The sequence below is a fragment of the Lactuca sativa genome, chromosome 5 (assembly GCF_002870075.4).
Source record: "Lactuca sativa cultivar Salinas chromosome 5, Lsat_Salinas_v11, whole genome shotgun sequence".
Classification (NCBI taxonomy): Eukaryota; Viridiplantae; Streptophyta; class Magnoliopsida; order Asterales; family Asteraceae; genus Lactuca; species Lactuca sativa.
Window position 1 is genome coordinate 271,052,860 of NC_056627.2, and position 22,074 is coordinate 271,074,933.

At 35.0% G+C, this 22,074-nt stretch overlaps 3 protein-coding genes and 1 non-coding gene across 4 annotated transcripts; 2 read left to right on the forward strand and 2 right to left on the reverse strand.

Annotated features, from left to right (window-relative positions):
- Positions 1-454: 454 nt before the first annotated feature.
- LOC111912487 (uncharacterized) lies at positions 455-1,144 on the forward strand. Its single transcript, XM_023908226.3, has one exon. It carries the CDS (start codon positions 455-457, stop codon positions 1,142-1,144), a length of 690 nt encoding a protein of 229 aa, XP_023763994.3.
- Positions 1,145-6,403: 5,259 nt separating this feature from the next.
- LOC111912465 (probable sugar phosphate/phosphate translocator At3g14410) lies at positions 6,404-13,911 on the forward strand. The gene is made up of 8 exons (XM_023908201.3): positions 6,404-6,505; positions 6,928-7,035; positions 7,268-7,302; positions 7,394-7,506; positions 7,609-7,870; positions 8,007-8,266; positions 8,504-8,550; positions 13,723-13,911. The coding sequence occupies exons 1-8, from the start codon at positions 6,404-6,406 to the stop codon at positions 13,909-13,911; spliced, it is 1,116 nt and encodes a 371-aa protein (XP_023763969.2).
- On the reverse strand, positions 8,664-9,887 carry LOC111912466 (probable glutathione S-transferase). Its single transcript, XM_023908202.3, has 2 exons — positions 9,471-9,887; positions 8,664-9,144 (listed from the first exon to the last, which is right to left on the reverse strand). The coding sequence occupies exons 1-2, from the start codon at positions 9,792-9,794 to the stop codon at positions 8,791-8,793; spliced, it is 678 nt and encodes a 225-aa protein (XP_023763970.1). The 5' UTR covers positions 9,795-9,887; the 3' UTR covers positions 8,664-8,790.
- Positions 13,912-21,760: 7,849 nt separating the features above from the next.
- Positions 21,761-21,957, reverse strand: LOC111912500 (U2 spliceosomal RNA). The gene has a single exon (XR_002857180.1). It is a non-coding gene; the product is annotated as a U2 spliceosomal RNA (small nuclear RNA).
- Between the last annotated feature and the right edge of the window lie 117 nt (positions 21,958-22,074).

Consider the following 22,074-nt stretch of genomic DNA (forward strand, 5'->3'; position numbering starts at 1 on the left):
ACATATATATATATATATATATATATATATATATATATATATATATATATATCCTTTTCTTTCCCTTTGCTTAACCTAAAAATACTACAACATTCTACCATTTTTTTAACCTATAACCTATATTTCTCTCCAAAAAATATTATTCAAAATGTCATCATCTTCATCATCCGATTCGAAGACTGTAGAGGAGGCTAAATTTATCGGTTCCGTCATGGCGAAAATGGTTGCATACTATCAAAACTGACTAGGCGAAACATCATGTGCACGACCTAAGCTAAGAAAGCCGTCGTTGCGTAGAAATCACGAAGCCAGACACAATCACCTTATAAAAGATTATTTTGCAGATGACACCATCTACGCTGTAAAGTTTCGACGTCGGTTCCGGATGAGGAAGGAACTATTCTTACGTATTGTTGGCGATTTGGAAGGCCGCTTTCCATATTTCCAATGGAAAATGGATGCAAGGCAGAAAAAAGGTTTCTCTCCCATTCAAAAATGCATGACCGCAATTACTCAGCTAGCATACGGCGTGGGCGCAGACAAATGGTACGAGTATTTTAGAATGTCAGACCATACCGTGAGGGAGTGTGTGTACAAGTTCTGCAAAGCGATATGTTTGGTTTATGGGCAACGATATTTGTGCAAACCAACTATCAACGATATCCACCAATTATACACGGTGCATGAAGGCAAGCATGGATTCCCTGGAATGCTAGGTAGTATTGATTGCATGCATTGGAGTTGGTCATTATGCCCTAACGCATGGCGTGCTCAGTACATGAGAGGCAACCACAAAGAGCCGACGATCATTCTAGAGGCTATCGCATCACATGATCTTTGGATATGGCATGCATTCTTTGGTCTAGCTGGTGCAAACAATGACATCAATGTGCTAGACCAGTCGCCGGTATTCAACAATATCTACCTTGGAAAGTCGCACGATGTACCTTTTCAAGCAACTGGGGTAGCATATAAGCGTGGATACTATCTTACTGACGGTATATATCCTCCCTTGTCTGTTTTTGTGAAATCGTTTACATGTCCTAATGACCGGAAAAGAAAAAAGTTTAAAGAGGCGCAAGAGTCAGCTAGGAAGGATGTGGAGCGAACATTTGGTGTACGTAAGAGACGTGGCAAGTATTAACGGTCGGGGCAAGTCCATATGAGGTGAAAAGTTTACAACACGTAAGGTATGCATGTATCATATTGCATAATATGATTCCTGAAGATGAAGGAAGAGCGATATGTCGGTACAACGAAAGTGAAGCTTTTCTGAATGTCGAAGGAGTAGCCGTTGGTACATAAGAGTATAAGGTGAATAGACGAGAAGTACACAATCGCGACATCCATCACGCCCTTCGTGCTGATTTGGTGGAGCACATTTATAGGGCTCATATTCAGCCCCCGTTAGAGTTTTGTCACGATGATTTGTTTGACGAATCAGACGATGATTCTGATATGTTCGTCAAGAGTGAAGATTCCGACGACGAGAGTGACGCTGGGGAGAATGATGAAGACGATCAAGGCGACGATGAGGGCGACGACAAAGACGATGATTCCGTGTGACGTATTTTGGTTTAAATAAAATTAGGATATTAATTATGTTTTCTATGTTGTGGGTTTTTTTTTGCGTTTTTTTATTTTTCTACTTATTTAAATATTAGCTTTAATGTAATTTTTATTTTAATTAATGAAATGCTTTTTATTTTTAATTAAATTTTATGTTTAGTATTAATTTAAAAATTATAAATCATAAAAAAAATTAATTTTATTTAATAAAATAAAAAAAAGTTGAGGGAAGGGCTTTCCATCCATTCCTTAGGTTTTAGCTGAGGGAAAGAGAAGTGAGGGAAAGAGGGGTAAGGCCCACAAAAAGTGAGGGAAGCTTCTCTCCCACACCCTTCGGTCTAACATATAAATCATATATGATTTGATACATATAATCACATGTGATTATATACAAGAGAAAATTTAAAGAATCAAAAACACAATAAAAAATCTTTGTAGGTGTGGGTAGGGGTGGTGGAGGCAGGGTGGTGGTGGTGTGTGGTGATGGGTGGTGTTGTGTGGGTGGGTGGTTGCAAGTTGTGGTGATAATGATGGGTGGTAGGTGGGTGTGGGTAGTGGTGGTGGGTGGTAGTGGTTAGGTGGTGATGATGGTGGGTGGTGGCAAGTGATGGTTGGTGGTGGTGGCGGGTGGTGGGTAGTAATGGGTGGAGGGTAGTGATGAGTGGTGGTGGGTGGTGGTGGTTGTGGTGGCTTGGTGGTGGGTGGTGGCAGGTGGTGGTTGGTAGTGGTTGGTGGCGGTGAGTAGTGATGGGTGGTGGTGGTGGTGATGGGTGGTAGGTAATGGTTGTTGGTGGTGGTGGCGGGCGATGGTAATGGGTGGTGAAGGTGGGTGGTGATGGTGGTGGGTGGGTGGATAGGTAGTGATGGGTGGTGATGGTGGGTGGTGGTGGTGGGTAGTGATGAGTGGTGGTGGCGGCTGGTGGTGATGGGTGGTAGGTAATGGTTATGGGTGGTGGTGATGGGGGGTAGATATGGGTGGTGTTGGCAGGCGGTGGTGGTTGGGTGGTGATGTTGGTGGGTGGTGATGGTGGTGGCGGGTGGTGGGTGGTGGTGGTGGTGGTGGGTGGTGGGTGGTGGGAGGTGGTGGTTAGTGGTGAGTGGTGGTGGTGGTGGGTGGTGGTTAGTGGTGGTGGGTAGTGATGGGTGGTGGTGATGGGTGGTAGGTAGTGGTTGTGGGTGGTGGTGGCAGGCGGTAGTGATGGGTAGTTAAGGTGGGTGGTGGTGGTTGGGTGGTGATGGTGGTGGGTAGTGATGGTGGTGACGGGTGGTGGTGATGGGTGGTGGTTAGTGATGGGTGGTGGGTGGTGGTTGGTGGTGGTGGTTAGTGATGGGTGGTGGTGGCGGGTGGTGGTAGCGGGTTGTGTTGGTTGGGTGGTGAGTGGTGTTAGCTAGTGGGTTTTTTAATTGTTTGTAACTATTTTTTGATTTATATGAATATTATTTTATAATTTTAATTAAAAAATTTATGTGGTCCAAATTTGTTCTCAAATGTTCTCGTGATAATAAATGCTCTCGGTTGAACGCTCCTTTCTCTCTCTCTCTCTCTCTCTCTCTCTATATATATATATATATATATATATATATATATATATATATATATATATATATATATATCTATATATATATAGAGAGAGAGAGAGAGAGATGAATGATCATTTGAGAACTCATAGTTTCCCGATAACCCGAGAACTAAAAGTGGAACGTTGGATCAAAATAAAGGACGGTCAAGATGGAAGGTGGCAGTTTTGTAAATAATTAGAAAACTAAAGAGGCGGGGGTATTACCAATTAAATTACTAAAGGGTATTATTGGAAACAAGTATATTATTAGTTTATTACATTTGTTAAATCGCTAAAAAGAAAAAAAAATCCCCCAAACTATTCCAGACGTAACATTCGATCTTCCCCAAACGCTCCTCACCTTCTCCGATTCTGGTGTCGCGATTCCGCTTCCCCCACAACCGACACCGGCGAGTCGAATCTTCAGCACCGCATCTAGGTCATTATCAGAGACCACCGCCTACATCGCCAATCTCCCTTAGCCGTTATCAAAAACAAAGAAGAAGCTGAGAGTCAAGCCCTAATTGATCAGTTAGGGCTCCAAAATGACGCCAAGGAGCTTCAGTCTTTGCTTGGAATCGAACAAGTTACTTGGGATCGTTAGCATCATAATTGATATCATCTGGTTTGGGGCTTGGTAGTTGAACGTATTGAGGTCGACATCAAGTTGTTCTGTGGAAAGTAATTTCGTTGTGTGTTGCTAATCTTCATTTTCTTCCGACAATCGAAGTCGAACGTGTCTGATTGAGGTCAACTCCATATCGAACGTAGTTTTTTCCCTACCTTAGGCGTTGCAAAACCGGTCGCCCTCGCACTAAATCAGGTATCGATCATCTAGACATCTGCACAACGATCTTAGATTTCCTCTTAGCTTTCATTTGCTATTACTATTAATTCATAAAGATCTCCCGCTGAATTGGAAATATTGAACAGAGATTATGATGATCCGTTAAGTTTCATCGATCAATCCCTAAATTTGAGTAAATCAGCGGATTTGCGCATCAGAAATTCTCCTAAATTTGTGTTATTTGTTTTAAGTTGTAGCTTCATTCTGTTAGTAACATGAGTTGCCATTGATTCAATTTATCCTGCTAACTAACATTTTATAGCAATTAATCAAATTACTTCATTGTTGTTTGGTTGGATGATTGAATAAAATTTTGAATTTGTATATCAGAATTAGGTTAAATCACTTTGTAGTCAATTTGAGAATTGTGCAGATTAAGCTTTCAATGTTTATCTTTTCAAGTTGATTACATGATTATGATATAGGCTCCCACTATTTGATAACTTTGGTTCCAGATATATGCTCCTTTTGACTTTTGTTGTTGTTGTAAGATTGTTATTTTGAGCCTTATTCATATCAGTCATTTGTAGGTTACTCTTGATATTCTGGAAATGCTGCCAAAGCCAGATGTCAATGCAATGCTTCATGAATTTGGATTCCAACTTTGTGGTCTCAACTAATTTTAGATTTCTTAGGTTTTTTTATGATTTTTATGGACAAGTTTTATGTTCATGAATTTGGATTCCAAGTTTGTGGTCTCAACTAATTTTAGATTTCTTAGGTTTTTTTATGATTTTTATGGACAAGTTTTATGTTCTCCTACAACTACTTTATAAATTATATTTGAGTCCCCTCACATGTGGCCCAACCATTGATCTGCTTAATACACAAACCTACCAATTTTTTTTGTCAATATATAAGTTCTTTTACTAGTGAAGCTACATTTCCATTGATTATGAAAATCTCCCTGGTATCTAGGGAAGAGACCCGAGTTCGAGTCTCTCTACCCTCTGGCTCCCATTTAATTTTTAAAGATTTTTCCTTAAAAAAAGTAGCGCTGACGTGGCACTCCATGTCTGCAAAAAAGTCTCAATCAGCGTCCAGTCAACGCCTCCTAAGTTGTGTAGCCGGTTTAGGGGGAAAACTAAACCTATTTACAGGTATGTTGGGTTTTAACACATCAAAAATCCGACTTTGGGCATAACTGACTGTTTTGTGTAAAATTGGGGGCTTTTACGACAAAACCCAAAAAAAAATGCAGTTTTTTTTTAAAAAAAAATTGTTGTTTATTGAAAAAATTGCAGTTTTTTAAAAAAAAAATATTTCTCTCAATTTTTTTCAAAATTTATTGTTTTCAATAAAAAAAATTAAAAAATCTGTACTTTTTCTTAAAAAAACGAAAAAAAAAATATTATTTTTAAAAACATATGAAAATTTGATTTATGATGTAGTTTTTAGATATTTATATTAATATATTAAATAACACAAAAAAAATTAAACATTAAATAAAATTGGTAAGATGACGATCATGTCCTTAATGAATTATTTTTGATCCAACGCTCCACTTTTAGTTCTGGGTTCTCAGGAAACTATGAGTTTTCAACCGATCTCAATCGCAGGGTTTTAAAGAAAAGCGCTGAAAAAAAATTTGAATTTTTTTTTTATAAAAAAAATTGATTTTTTATTTTTTTTTAGCGAATTTTTATAAAAAAAAAATCAAAAATTTTTTTTTTGATCTCTAAGTATTTTTTTATGCATTTTTATGATATTTAGGGTTTTTTGTTTTCCATAGAACCTAAACCTATATATATATATATATATATATATATATATATATATATATATATATATATATATATATATATATATATATATATATATATATATATATATATATATATATATATATATAGTTAAGAACCGTAAGAACCTCTAATTTTGGATGTTGATAAAGGATTTAGGGTGTTTATAAAGGGTTTAGGGTTTAGGGTAGTGGTTCAAATGAGAACCAAAAAAGATTAAGAACGGTAAGAACCTCTAACTTTATATGTTTATAAAGGGTTTAGGGTTTAGGGTTACCCTAAACCCTAAACCCTTTATAAACATATAAAGTTAGAGGTTCTTACCGTTCTTAATCTTTTTTGGTTCTCATTTGAGTCACTCCTCATATATATATATATATATATATATATATATATATATATATATATATATATATATATATATATATATATATAAAGGAAAAAAAAACCAACGTACTAAATCAAATCTAGTTTTACCCCTTTTTATTTCCTCAATATCAGTGGTGTGTACTAAATCAAATCTAATTTAACCCCTTTTTATTTCCTTAATATCAGTGGTGTGATCTAGCCAAAAAAAACCTTCGTTCCTTCCTTCTCTTCCCCTCCACACCAAATTTTGTACATGTATATACCATAATCCATACAGGTTTCTCAAAAGAAACAAGAAAAGAAATATATCACCGTCAATGGCAGATCAAATAAGAAATTCATCTAGGAAAGAAATGCTAACATATTCATATCTTCTTATTTACATTTCCCTCTCTAGCGGTCAAATTTTCTTTAACAAGGTTTTCTCATCTCTATGAAGACATTTTTTATTACATTTGGATGTGATGTATATCCTGCAACAGACATTAATACGCTTGCTGTTTTCGATTGAATGTTGTTCCATTTTTTTTTTTTGGTAATGTTGCAGAAAGAAGCATAGAATTATGAACCTGTAATGCCTTTATGGCGTCTTATAATGTTCTTATGACAACAGGGTCGTATAAATTAATCAAGAAATACGACAAAATGTTTGCTTTGTTTGGTTATTCTTTTAAAGATTAAAGCAAGAATATATATTATATTTATACAATCATTTTATCTGTTTAATCGATAAATAAAGTTCTATTCATGTACATGATCATGGTTGTATATGTATTAACTTGTTTTTACTTGGATAAATCTTTGACCTTAATTATTTTTCATGGAAACAATTGGAATGCAGTGGGTTTTGTCATCGAAAGAGATTAACTTTCCATATCCTCTCGGCCTAACGCTACTTCATATGGTATTCTCCTCTGTGATATGTTTTGTACTCACCAAAGTTACCAAGGTAATGAAACCTTAATTAATAATTAATGTACACATTCATATATTTCTCAGTAAACTGCAAAGATAATCTATGATAAAATCTTATCCTATCGATAGTCCTTATTGGAGTGTAATTTATTCTCGTTTTGGTCAATGAGTAAGGACCATTTTCATTTCAGAACCAAAAAAAATGACCATTTTTTGCACTTACTCTACATTCTTACAATCTATAACACTATCTTGTATCTTCTCAGATAATGGAAGTCCAAAAAGGAATGACTCTCGAAATGTGAGCAACAAACAAGAAACAATCTGTATATATACGTATCATTTGCCCAAATGTTAAAAGGAATATATAACACTACTTAATTTGCATGCAGATACACCACGTCAGTCTTTCCAATTGGTGCAATGTTTGCAGTGACTCTTTGGCTTGGAAACACTGCATACCTCTATATATCCGTATCATTTGCCCAAATGTTAAAAGCAATAAGTAAGTACATAAAAACGTTTAATTAATCTTGTCATATATACATGATCTAAATTCTAATGAATCATATTTATATTTACACCCAAAAATCTTTTTGATACGCAGTGCCCGTAGTCGTTTTTGCTCTTGGTGTAGCAGTTGGACTCGAAGCAATGAGTTGCAGCATGCTTCTTATAATGTCTGTAATAAGCTTTGGAGTTTTAGTGGCATCTTATGGAGAAATCAACATCAATTGGGTTGGCGTTGTTTATCAAATGGGAGGTGTTGTTGGTGAAGCATTGAGGCTCATATTCATGGAGATTTTGGTGAAAAGAAAGGGTGTTAGATTAAACCCCATTTCCATGATGTTTTATGTTAGCCCATGCAGGCAAGTATATATCTTTTAACTTCTAAAGTTACCAAATATAGTATGTTGTTGTTTTTATATATATATATATCTTGTGTATATGTTTATATATAGAGAAATTCTGCCCATGTGAGCAGAATTTTGGTTCGCTGTGCAGCGCTGTATGCTTGTTTGTTCCATGGATCTTCTTGGAGATGCCAAAGATGGAGTCATGGAGCTTTCGGCCTTTGGTGCTAGCTTTTAATTCCCTTTCTACTTTTGCTCTCAATTTATCGGTTTTTCTTGTGATACAACATACAAGTGCTTTAACTATTCGTGTTGCTGGAGTTGTTAAAGATTGGGTGGTTGTCTTGTTGTCTGCCATCCTTTTTGCCGATACTAAGCTCTCCATGATCAATCTCTTCGGTTATGCTATAGGTAATTGTTTGGTTATTATAAACTGATTACATTTATTCTCACAATGACTAGACACAGTCTCATCTGTTAGTGTCCTACATCAGTTAACACAATCTCATCTGACTCTCTTCGTATGTTGGGGTTTGTCTTTTCTTACGAAAGGGTCTTTTGGATTGAAAATTTATGACTAGTCTATCTATTTAACTCTAATTACACACAAGAAAATACTAATGATTGGAAACAATGTTGTTGGTGCAGCCATTGGTGGTGTAGCTGCATACAATAACCACAAGTTAAAAAAAGAAGCATGTGATGAAACTTCTGCTGGTTCCAAGCTTTCGACTACAAGAACTATATCACCACCTACATCAGCTTCTGTTTAGTAGATTCAAACAGCACAAATATGTAAAGATACACATTGTAACAATCAAAATGTAAATATAACGTCATTTATTAATACAAGAAAAACACATCCAAGTGTTTTCTATCAAGAAAGTAGAACAGTTCAACAACATATATATATTGGATTTGATAGCTTCAAAGTTCTAGTCGCAGAGTCCAAATGCGTTCCTCACGATCTGAACAAAGCCAAGGATCTTTAGCGAGTCTGGAAGGGTGTTAGACACGCTTTCGTTGTTCTGAATGCATCTTTTGGCCCATGCGATAAGTTTTGGGGACTCTTGTTCTATGTTGAATTTTCCATAGATTTCATAGGAATGAAACCAGGAATAAAATGGGATCAAAGACACATCAACGTAGCCAAAACTGTCACCTCCAAAGTAAGGCTTGTCTCCAAGCTCTCCTTCAAACAGTTTAAGGCAATCTATGAACTCTTTCTTGGCTGCCTCATGTTCTTCCCCTTCTGCTGTGAACACCAAAGTCCTCCCGTTTTGGTATACCTGCAATTTTATACAATAATTTACACAAAAGATTTCATAATCTAAGAATACAAAGTATTTCGCGATTATAATCCAAAAGAGCACTCATCTTTTCCCCTTGCGTTTTTTAGAAAGAAAGAACCTTGCTTGAAACAAGAATCCCAGATGCAAAGTTAAACCCAATTGTTCTACACAGATGGGATTTAGAGTCTTTTACGTTAAAAAATAATTTAAGCAAAATTAAGTAATTTGTAATTGTTTTGAAGGGGAATCAAAACGTCAACTATAAACCCTGGTAAATATAATATTAGTAGTAGATAAAAAGAATCAAGAAAGGTCAAAGTTACCTTCTTATCAATAAAGTCAGCCCAAAACCTCGCACGAGCTTTGTCGTATGTATCAGAAGGAAACAATGGAGATTTGTCTTTCCAGACTTCATCGATATATTCAACAATGATGCTTGACTCGCAGATCGGTTTGCCGTTGTGGATGAGAACCGGAATCTTCTTGTGAACCGGGTTCATCTTCAAGAGAAGCTGACTCTTATTCCTCAAATCCTCTTCTCTGTATTCGTATGAAACACCCTTCTCAGCAAGTGCGATCCTGACCCTCATCCCAAACATGCTCGGCCAGAAATCCAGCAGCATCACCTCTTCTAATTGGTTCGCCATTGTTGGGTAAGGGTTCTTAGTTCTTAGTTGATACTGTTTGTGTGGCAGTGTGTGGGAAGGGAACTGGGAAGTGTGTAGATATGGGTGTTCTTAATCGCACCTCTATAAATAGTCAATTTACTGACATAATTATTACTTATAAAGAAACATTAAAACTATAAAATACAGTCCTTCATTTATGTCTTCATTTATCTCTTCACTTTTGTTTTCCTACCTTTCAATTTAATAAAGTTCAAATTGATAAAAACATACCATTAACATTATATATATATATATATATATATATATATATATATATATATATATATATATATATATATATATATATATATATATATATATCAAGGTTGTTAAGATCGGGATCCTACCTAGGATCGTTTTTGGGTTTGCAAGATCGAGATCGTAAGATCGGGATCGAGATCCTAAGATCCCACAAAATAAAATATAATTTTAATTTATAATATTTAATAATGAAAAATATTTCAAACATTTAATTTTTCGTTCAAAAGTTATAAAAACTTCAAAATATTAGTCATAAGTCACAATAAAAAAAGATAAATGGTAGATTGGTAAAGGGTAAATAACATAAAGTGGTAAAAAAAATTTAATTTGCAAAAAAAAAAAAAAAAAAAAAAAATCAAGGGGAGGTAGGATCAGATCGGATCTCGATCCTACGATCCTACCTACGATCTTACGATCCCACCTGCGATCCTACCCCAAATACGATCCTTTTACGATCCGGATCGTTTTTCATACCTAGGATCGTAGGATCGTACGATCCTACGATCAGGATCGCGATTTTGACAACCATGATATATATATTGCATCCCTTTAAATGGTGATAATTATCATTCAATTTAATTTAAATTTGATTGAGATGTTAAATTTATATGCATGTCGTCATCTTAAATTGGTATGAACAAAACATAAAAGGATATTTAGTTTCTCCTTATCATGAATCTTACTAATCCAAACTCTATTTATGTTTCTATCTTCCTTAACTTTAAAGGATATAAAAAATTTTGAGTACATTGTTTTGTAGACACATGTGCATTTTATGTCTTGCAAGCAAATTCATCATTCCGGATGAACTCTGGGAAAACGCTCCCAAAGAAATTAGTGTCACTATTGCAAATGGTGAAACCATAAATATTAATAAAATTTGTAGAAATATTAATCTCGAACTTTCAGGAGAACATTTCAACGTTCCCACTATTTACCAACAAAATTCAGGAATTGATATCATAATTGGTAACAACTTCTATCAAGTCTATGGACCATTCATACAATGGATAGATAGAATTGCTTTTCATCTTAATAATGATATGGTAATTATAAAAAAGGTTACAGAGGCCTATAGCAAAGGAAAACCAGGTTTTCTTGAAACTCAAGAAAAAGGTTCCAAAGAAAAACAAATTACGGGTACTAATATAACCCATGAAGGGATTAATAAAGAAAAGATTATTTCTATTCAAACTACCAGATTCAAACAGATCGAGGATCTTGAAAAAGTTTGTTCTGAAAATCCTATTGATCCAAATAAAACCAAAGGATGGATGAAAGCTTCAATTAAGCTTATTGATCCCAAAACGGTTATTAGAGAAAAACCTATGGTTTACTCTCTACAAGATAGAGAAGAATTCTCCAAACAAATCAAGGAATTACTTGATATGAGACTAATTATATAATCAAAATCCCCTCATATGTCTCCTGCCTTTCTTGTCAATAAAGAAGCAGAGAAAAGAAGAGGAAAGAAGCGCATGGTTGTCAACTACAAAGCAATCAATGATGCAACTATTGGAGACTCACATAATCTTCCCAATATGCACGGACTCTTGACTCTTCTACGAGGAAAGAACATTTATTCAAGTTTCGACTGCAAGTCAGGTTTCTGGCAAGTTCTACTTAATGAAGAATCGCAGCTTCTCACTGCCTTCACATGTCCTGATGGACTCTTTCAATGGAAAGTACTACCCTTTGGGCTTAAACAAGCTCCTAGTATTTTTCAAAGACACATGCAGAACGCTCTTCGAGGCCTTGAAGGTTTCTGCACTGTATATGTTGATGACATCATGATCTTCAGCAAAAATGAACAAGAACACTATGTTCATGTCACACAGGTTCTCAGAACTATTTTAAAATATGGAATAATACTTTCAAAAAAGAAAGCTCGTCTTTTCAAAACAAAAATAATTTTTTGGGTTCAGAAATAAATGAGGGTACTCATTGTCCTCAAAAGCATATTCTTAAACATTTACATGACTTTCCAAATGTTTTAGAAGACAAAAAGCAACTACAAAGATTTCTTGGTGTTTTAACTTATGCTGAAACATATATTGAAAAACTTGCAGCCATGAGAAAACCTTTACAGGCAAAATTAAAAAAAGATGTCATTTGGAATTGGTCAAGTGCTGATACAGACTACATCAAAAAGATAAAGAAAGTTTTAATCAATTTTCCAAAACTTTATCTTCCAAACATTGAAGACAGTTTAATTATTGAAACTGATGCTTCTGATGAATTTTGGGGAGGTGTTTTAAAAGCTAAAAACCCCAAAAACGAAGAACAAATTTGCAGGTACACCTCTAGCAGTTTCAAAGCAACTGAGAAAAACTACCATAGCAATGAAAAAGAATTACTCGCTGTAAAAAGAGTTATTACAAAATTCTCTGTATATTTAACACCAGTAAAATTCCTGGTTCGAACAGATAATAAAAATTTTACTTATTTCCTCCGAACTAAGATTGCAGGAGATAACAAATTAGGCCGGCTAATACGTTGGCAAGAGTGGTTCTCACGATATACATTCACTGTTGAACATCTCGCAGGAAACAAAAACGTACTGGCAGACTGCCTCACCCATGGCTTCAGGTATACCTTACATCATCCATGATCTCACTCGCTCCTCTCGAGCCCTATAAAAGGATATGATCCTCACAAAAACTTCACCTACAAAAAAGAGAGAGGGAGATTAGAGAGAAAAGTAAACAAAAATTGAGTTTACAAAAATGGAAGACCTCAACACTTTGAGGATAAAGAAACAAATGCTCCTCATAGAGCTATCTGCAATTGAGCAGAAAATCAACTTGTATGAACAAGTAACAACGGTCACCAATGTACCGGAAAGCGAAAGCTCAAAAACAAAGGCTATTCCAGTGCAAACGGCACTTGGTAAAGAATCAACAAATCCATTGAAAGCTGATGCTTTGCTAAAAAGCATAATAAAGGAGACAGCTAATCCTCTTCCTAATGGAAAAACTAGCTTATTGGTTAATCCCAATCCTTGTACTGAAGAAATCAGTAAAATGACAACTTTGTCACCCACTAACAAATCTGTGCAGGAGTTTACACCAGATTACAAAAAAGCTCTTAACAAAGAAGCTGAAAGATTTTATGTAATCTACAAAGGACCCCATGCCGGTGCTCATACTGACTGGGGAATTACAGAAACCTTCTGTAAAGTTGATAAAGTTACTTGCAAAAAATTCAGAAATGAAGCATCTACAAGATTAAGCATTGCCACTTATCAAGACGATACAATCAAGACTAACCAACCACTTCTTCGACCAAAAATTCAAAAAGTCAAAGAAGCCCACAGAGACCAAAGGTTTGACGTTCCAAATGACGTTCAACAAATGGTTAACTATCCTGAAATCTCCTTTGAAGATTTCAAAACAATCTGGAAAAAAGCAAGAGCTGCATGCCCAGAAGACCTTGTTCATGAAAAGTTTTTCACTACGGACAAGAAAACAAAAAGTCTGTTCAATTTCCTCGAAGGAGCAGATGCAAAATTAGTCTACCAAGTCTTTCAAGCTGGACTAATCGACAATATCTACCCAACTTGCAACCTTCAAGAACTCAAATTCTTCCCAAGCAGCATGGTAGAATCCATTAAGAACTTTCGAAAGAAAAGTACTTAAAGCAAAAGATAATCCGATCTACACCAGATGCATCTCTTCACTCCCAGAATGGATTCAAAAATCAAATCTGTCTCCATACCACTTTCTGGAAATTGGTCGTTCTAAAGCCAATAGATAAATTGAGCAATCTCAACCAATGGAAGATAAAGATCTACCTTTCACAGAAATTCTTCATCCCAATCGCATCAATGGTTTAAGAAGAATATCAGAAAAAATCATTGAGATTATCTCTGGTTCAAAAAAGAAGATTAATTATACCGACTCGCATTATATAATTACAAGCTGGAGTTACAACAACACCAGCCAAGAAGATCTTCGTCAAGCCTCCAAGTTTGGCGAAAAATTCATGAACAATAGCATGGAAGTATCCAATGCTACACGCCAACACTTCTGCCGACATGCAGAACAACTTTTCGAAGAACATCTTTGTCACTTTTGCGAAAGCAAAGATTCGGAGACAAAGGAGGGACCCTCCTATGAAGATGACAAATCCTCATCATCTTAAAGAAAGATGCTTCACGTGTCAAATGGCCCCCACCACTCAAAATAATAATGCATTTCTTCATTATTAGAAGCTTTCCAGTTGTCCACAATAATGTAATCTTTAGTGTATAAAAACGTCATGCCTGACATAATAGGCAGAGATGAGACCCTCTCAATGTATCTATAAATTGAGAGTTATGTTTTGATTAGGAATATCGTAATAACGAGTGCAAGAAAAAACACTCTCTATCTAGTAAATTTTCAGTTCAATGTCTAGTGAGTAATTCCTCCCTTAGAAGGGAGAAAATGTAAAATATTGTAAGAGTTTTCCCTTTTTGGGAACTCTTTATCAATAAATCTTTGTTTTGTTATTTTTGAGTGTTCATACAAATTAGAATCATGAAACTTATAAGTGACAGAGTGTCAGGTCGAAGATGATTAACAGTACTGCAAGCATGATGCCAATAGGGAAAGCAACCACATAGACCAAAGAATGACACAGGCTGGCTTGATTAGTTTCTATCTATGTAAGTATCACACCCACTACATTACAACATTACATTTTATTGATACCAGAGTCTTCTTTTTACAATTTTTTATATTTAATCCCTTCTTTGTTAAAAATAATCCGTACACACCCACACACCCAAACTGGTATCAGCTCTTTCTCTCTCTCTCTCTCTCTCTCTCTCTCTCTATATATATATATATATATATATATATATATATATATATATATATATATATATAGGGTTAGGTTATTTTGTTTTCACTATCTATTGTGCACATGTATGACTGATTCTGGACCAATCATTTTAGTTATTTTAAGAAAGTAATTAATGCATATTACATGTTGAAGATATAATAGGTATTAATTACATCTTCAACATTTAATACGCATTAATTACTTTCTTAAAATAACTAAAATGATTGGTCCAGAATCAGTCATACAGGCACACAATAGATAGTGAAAACATTTGAACCTAACTCTCTCTCTCTCTCTCTCTATATATATATATATATATATATATATATATATATATATATATATATATATATATATATATATATATATATATACACTATATTAAATGAAGGTTTTTTTTGTCACATGTCCTCTTCTCATTCATTTAGACACATGACATTTTCTAAAATTTTTAAATTTTCTATTTTCCACTTGTCATTTTATTGTATTTTTTATTTTATTAAATTAAAGTTCTACATTTAATATATAAGGTAATATATATGTAAGGTATTTATTAAAAGGGTTTATATATGTAATGTATTCAATACATTAAAGCCTCATTAATTTTAATAATTCAAAAAAATTCTCATTTTTCTTATAAATTCAAAATTTTCAAATTGTTAAAATTTTAAATTTAATTTTTTTTAAATAAACCCATGCAATACATGGGTCTCACACCTAGTATATATATATATATATATATATATATATATATATATATATATATATATATATATATATATATATATATATATATATATAAAGAGAGAGAGAGAGAGAGAGAGAGAGAGAGAAGGACTAATGGTTTTAGTTACTTTAAGTAAATGATTTACCTATCTTTAAATTAGGAGACATGTGTTTAAATTAGGAAACACATGTTTAATTAATGAAAATTTCATATTTTAAGGGATATTGATTCTTTTAATTTTCAATTCTGATTTTTTTACTTAATTCATTTTTAATTCTAACATAATTTGTTATTTTACTCGATTTTATTCTTTTAGAATGCAACTTCAATCCCCAATAAATAACGTAGCAAACCCAAGTCTTTCATAGCAAAACAGTAAGCCAAATCATGCTTTAAAGGCTCTATAGCATCATGATCATCACCGGTAATAATCATGTCATCGACATATAAGAAAAGAATAATTCGACATATATTCGTACATCGAACAAATGGAGCTGAGTCATGGTTACTTGGTTGAAAACCAAGAGAAGTAATCACCATTGAAAATTTCTCAAACCAAGCATGAGGGGCATGTTTAAGGCCATATAGTGCCTTCCGGAGTCGACAAACCTCACCTAGTTGGTGAGCAATACCGGGTGAGGAGACATGTATACTTTCTCATGAAGATCACCATTCAAGAACGTATTCTGGAAAAAACTGCAATCAAGGTGCAAAAAATCATCATTTTTGCAATAGGAACAAACGTCTCCTCACAATCCATACCATACTTTTGTGTATACCCCTTCGAAACAATTCAAGCTTTATAACGCTCAAAGGGTCCATCAGAATTTGTTTTGATTTTATATATCCAAAGACAACCAATCGTGTGCTTTTCGGCCGGAAGCGGAACCAGATCCCATGTATGAGTCTGATAAAGAGCAGCAACGGGGATCAGAAACGACCTCTTTGTAGGATGTTGGCTTAGAGAGACAATGTACATTATCAATAAGGACGAAAACACTGTTGAATAAGAGGAATAGAAAAAGTCAGGAAGCTTTGTGGACTTCTTATTATGATAAGGCTTCGGTGAAGGGGGGGTCTTGATGATCTGCAGGCAGAGGATCTGTGATAGGTAGTGGATCAGTAGGTGGTGGATCAGTAGGAGGTAGTTGATCAATGACAGGTGGCGTATCATCAATGTCAATGCTAAACGGATCATTACTATGAAGCTCCTCTCGGGTTGCATCATGTGACTGAACAGGAAAGCTATAGAACGGAATATGATCCAAAAAAAGTGACATTATGAGAGACATACAGTTTTTGATTTAACGGATCGTAGCACCGATAACCTTTCTAACCAATACCATATCCCATAAAAACACAAAGATCTGATTTTGAAGACAACTTATCTCTCTCTACATGAGGCTTCAAGATAAAACATGTACACCCAAACACTTGTAATGAAGAATAATCGGGAAGTTGTCCAAACAACATTTCATAAGGAGACTTCCCCAAAGTGTATGTACTAGGAATGCGATTAATAATGTAAATGGCAATATGAATAGATTCTACCCAAAACATATTGGGAACTTAAGCAGAAAGTAGTAAGGATGATCTTTCAGTTTCTAGGAGATTTCAATGTTTTCTTTCTGTAACACCATTCTGCTAAAGAGTATATGTACAAGATAACTAATGCACAATGCCACCAGATGGCAATAATTGTTTAAAGTTATTAGAGGTAAATTCTGCTCCCAAATCACACCGAAAACATTTTATGACAACAAAGTTTTAAGTCTTGACAAGAGCTCTAAATTCACTATAGATGGTGAAAAAATCAGACATGCATATCATAAAATAAACCCGCGTATAACGAGTGTAATCATCAATGAATGAAACATAATAGTTAGCTCCTAATTTAGAGGTGATCGGAGATGGACCCCGCACATCAGAATGCACGATATCAAAAGGAGCAACAAAACGAGTGAAACTTTTATTAAACGGTAAAGCAAAAAAAATCCCAGTTTATAACCACACCAATTAGAAATATCATCAATTTCAAAGAACCTAACACACCAGTGGAAACCAAAAACTATAAACGAGACGCTGACACATGTCCCAAATGAGAATGCCAAAAATAAAAAAAAATAAAAAAATAAAAAAATAAAAAATCTGCTTTTACTAATGCACAATGCCACCAGATGGCAAATCAACACTAGATGCAGCAACATCAACAACATGTAGTTGCTCTAAAACATAGAGCTCCCTAAGTCTACGGCCTATCCTAATCACCCTTCGAGACCGAATGTCTTGTACACAACAGAATGAATCAAAAAAAGAAGACCCAACAACCATATTTACACAACTGATTGACCGATGCAAGATTCAAAGCAAGTGTGGGAATGTAATTCGTATCTGTTAAAGATATATAATGAGTGACAATAGAACCAAATCCTTCTACTAACATGGGTGTAGCACTAGCAAACATAACAGAGACAAGTGTATGAGAAGATAATGAAGCAAAAGATGACACATATAGTGACATGTGATGACATGCACCGAAATCCAATATCCACAAGGATGAAGGAATACCTGACATGTTGGATGAAGACAGAACTGAATGAGACATGGAAGCTGACATGGCAATTGGATTGGCTGCAAGGAACTGTCTGAACTGCTCAACAATCTACGGATCCAAGGTTGGTGGTGGTGTAAAATTTGTTTCATTCTCAACTGAAGGTGCAACAGCAACGTACTGTGGTGGCCTAAAAGATGGAAACGAGGAACATGACTGTCCATAAGACTTGTTCCGCTGTGAAGGCTGAGACTGTGCAGGTGATCTCGTTTGTTGTTGCTACTGATTTTCCTTGCTTGTCAAAAAAGTACAATTTGCCTTCCAATGGTTCTTCTTTTTACAAAAAGCACACTCATCAAATGCAACTTTTGGACGATTCTGGTTTGAACACTAAGGTCGTTCTGGAACAACAAAGACAAAAGGAGTGGTTGTCTTGGGACCTTTGTCAGCATGGGACTTGATACGATTTTCTTCAGCAATCAACTCATGAACAATTAAATCAACAGTAGTAAGAGGTGTGTGATGCAAGATTAATCCATGCAAGCCTTCAAAATCTGAACGTAATGTCATTAAGACTGAATCAAACGTTGCTCTTCCCTTCTATCAATATAAGGCTTAAAAGCCTTCAATACATCAGTTTTGTAAGAGCCAACTGATCCCACAAATCCAACATAGTTGCATAAAATTCCTAAACACTGAGATTGTTCTGCTGGAGGGCTCGAATATCAAACTCTAACTGATACTGCTTTGCAAAGTTAAACTAAGTATACAGCCTAACCAAGTGATACCAAACCTCCACTGTTGTGTCATATTTTGCCAACTGAGTATCAATAGAGTGGATAATAGAATTATTAATCCAAGTAATGATCTTGGAGTTATCAATATCCTATGAATCCAGTAAGGTTGCATAATTATCAGCCTTCTCGTCTGTTGGTTTCTTCTGATCACTCGTAACAATCCCCCACATAGTCTTTCCTTGCAAAAAAAATTTCATAACATAACTCCAATACGCATAGTTCTTGCCATCGATTTGGATACTAATGCACTGAAGAGAATCATCCATCGGGGACGTATTTCCAATATCTGTCAAACGAGAATAACCTAAACAACAGTAAATACGCGTAGCAACAACAACAATCAAGATCTCTAAATCAACAAAACCAACAGACAAAACGAAACCCTCGAAATCGATGAAATGGACGAATCAAATCAAACAGAATACAGAAACGAGCAAGAAAACCATTCCCAAAATTGTGAAAATTTTCAAATTGAGCTCTGATACCATATAAACTATCAAGACATAAAATGGCTAGGGTTTTATATTATTATCAAATGAGAGGTACAAGATACAATGAAAGGAAAAGACAAAATATATAGACTAACTAATTAGGCTTTTCTGGCGAATGGGCCAACATAAGACCCAACACAAAATAAAGCTCGTAATCTTATTAGGCTAACATATCCAAGTTCACAAAAATGGTATGAAAGAAAAAAAAAAATTAACGACGACATGACAATTAGAGACCTCGAGCATCTTTGTAAGTCCAAATTTTTGTGTAACTTATCAAACGGTCATGTGGTATGTTTATGCCTTTTGTATTTGTTGAAGTACGAGTTTTATAGGTAAATATGTACATGATGATGTGAAATAGGATATAATGATACTTTTAGATGACATATATGCATGGAATATGCATAATACAAATTTCATTAACATGATTTTGAGAATGTTAACGCATAATCATTTACTACTTTCTTATGTCACGAGTGTAACCATGGCGTAGTCACGCATGGAAGCAACTTACAAGCAGATGATGAAGGCTTTTGATAGAAGCAGATAACATACCGCAATTGTGAATTTTAAGGCACCTCTTTGGCCATGGTAACAGGAAGAGCGGCTGGAAGCTAGCAAGTTCTTACTCATGGATGGAGCTTTCGACTAGCGATAGGTAAGCGAAGAGCCACCTTGCGATTAGGAGTCCATTTAAAGTAAATTTTCTTAACAATTTCTTCCGGTGTCTAGAAAAAAAGGGAGAAGTTTTTTTGTTGATTTGTCGATGAAGCCACCAAAGGTTGTTGATTTTCCAATTTAACATTGCATGTATTTAAGGTTTTTTGGTACAAGTGTTCCATGTAAGTCTTCTATTTTCTTCGGATTATGTTTGATACCTTCTTTGGTCGCATAATAATTAAAAAATGATCATCTTCTACTCTGAAGGTAGTATTTAGCTAGATGCAGCTTCATATTAGCATTCCTTATGTTGATGAAAGTTTCTTCAACATCGTTAACTCGTTAAGTAGTTGTAGGTGGACCCAACTTTTGATGCCTATATCATGGCTACACACATTTGAATGTTACATTTAAATTGATCCATTAATAATTTTTCAACCAAATGTTGCTGTGTGTCTTTCGTGTTTATTAAACCACATGGCATCTTTTGTTGGGGAATTATGTTCTTGGTCTCTTGCCTCTTCGTCTTATTTTGTTTAGCTTGAGGACGTGATTGCAATGCAATGTCTGCATGAGTATACTGGTGTGGAACTTTAGTATATTTTTGCCAAACTCTAACATCATGGACCTTCAAGTAATCATATTGTATATTATCAACAAGAGATCAAATGGCTAAAACTAAATTATTCCTATAAGGATAAGAGGGAAGAATCGGATTGAATATCGTTGAAAGTGTTATCGAATGTTGACAAGATCTTGGATTGTTTTATTCAACAAAATTAAATTATTCTTTTAATGCTATAATTTTTTAGATCATCTGCAGATAAATTAAGTACTTATAAAAAGAAGAATTGAGTAGAAAAGGTGCTAAGACGTGACACATTTGGACCGAAAGTTATAACCTAAATTCCTTTTCAACCCTACCCAAGTACCCATCCTATAAGTATTTCCATTTCTAACCACAAGAAACATGGTGGCATCGTTATAAGGATCCAATCGAGGTGTAGGTCGTGATCTCAACAATTGCAATCATCCGTATCAATGATCATAATCTTATCTCTTTTTGAGTCCAAGTCCAACCACTCCACTTGGTGAAGAATGAATGTCAGTATGATCTATTTGGGTCCAGACCTTAATGCGTAACAGCGTGATTATAAAAATATATTTAAATAGTTAAACCTATTTTTATATTTAGATTTGTGAAAGGTATTAGGTGGTTTTTCGAAAATAAATTTTTTTTAGCATTGGATCTCTCATACTTGTAACACCAAAGAAACATGGTTGCATCAAACGAGATTGTAATCATGGGGATGATTGAACCCACTCATGAATCTAATATTTTTGGGTGGGTCAACATCCAGCCAGTACTCCATATGGTGAAAAAACGAATTAATATGAATCTAATAATCTTTTTGGGTCCAGAGCGTATGTATGTGTAACTATTGTATAAGGCAAAAAAACCCATAATATATAAGAGGTTTGATCTTCTCTTTAAAATAGTGTCCTATTGCTGTTCTTAGCCATAAGCTGTTAGAATCGATAAAACACCAATTGTAACAAATTCATGGGAATTATCAGAATCACAGCTAACAGATTCAAAAAACAAAACATTTAAAACTTATGGATTGGAGGGATACGCCGGGCCTTGGCTGTAGTGTAAGACCAAGGCGACACATGAAGAACCCCAGCAGCAAGCTACTGTAACGGGCCTTCCCCCATAAAAAATAAGATTAATATCTAGTGGGCCGATGGCCCACATATCAGATATTAAACTGATAAGAACAGATACTACACTTGATCTTAGCCAAAAGGCCGAGAAAGGTATGCTTATTCCCTCACTGGGCTTCCTCCTTTATACTCATCTCACTCTTCCCTGCTTCCTTCATTCAGTCGATGTGGGATATGAATGCTGTGCTTCCTTTACTTTACTTGTTTGATTTAA

Excerpts from the sequence above, each read along its gene's own strand:
- LOC111912466 (XM_023908202.3), bottom strand. The coding sequence starts at position 9,794 with ATGGCGAACCAATTAGAAGAGGTGATGCTGCTGGATTTCTGGCCGAGC. Across the intron at positions 9,145-9,470 it reads CTGACTTTATTGATAAGAAG|GTATACCAAAACGGGAGGAC; the intron begins GTAACTTTGACC and ends ATAAAATTGCAG.
- LOC111912487 (XM_023908226.3), top strand. The coding sequence starts at position 455 with ATGGATGCAAGGCAGAAAAAAGGTTTCTCTCCCATTCAAAAATGCATG.
- LOC111912465 (XM_023908201.3), top strand. The coding sequence starts at position 6,404 with ATGGCAGATCAAATAAGAAATTCATCTAGGAAAGAAATGCTAACATAT. Across the intron at positions 7,507-7,608 it reads CCAAATGTTAAAAGCAATAA|TGCCCGTAGTCGTTTTTGCT; the intron begins GTAAGTACATAA and ends TTTGATACGCAG. Across the intron at positions 8,551-13,722 it reads ACCACAAGTTAAAAAAAGAA|ATAATCCGATCTACACCAGA; the intron begins GCATGTGATGAA and ends TTAAAGCAAAAG.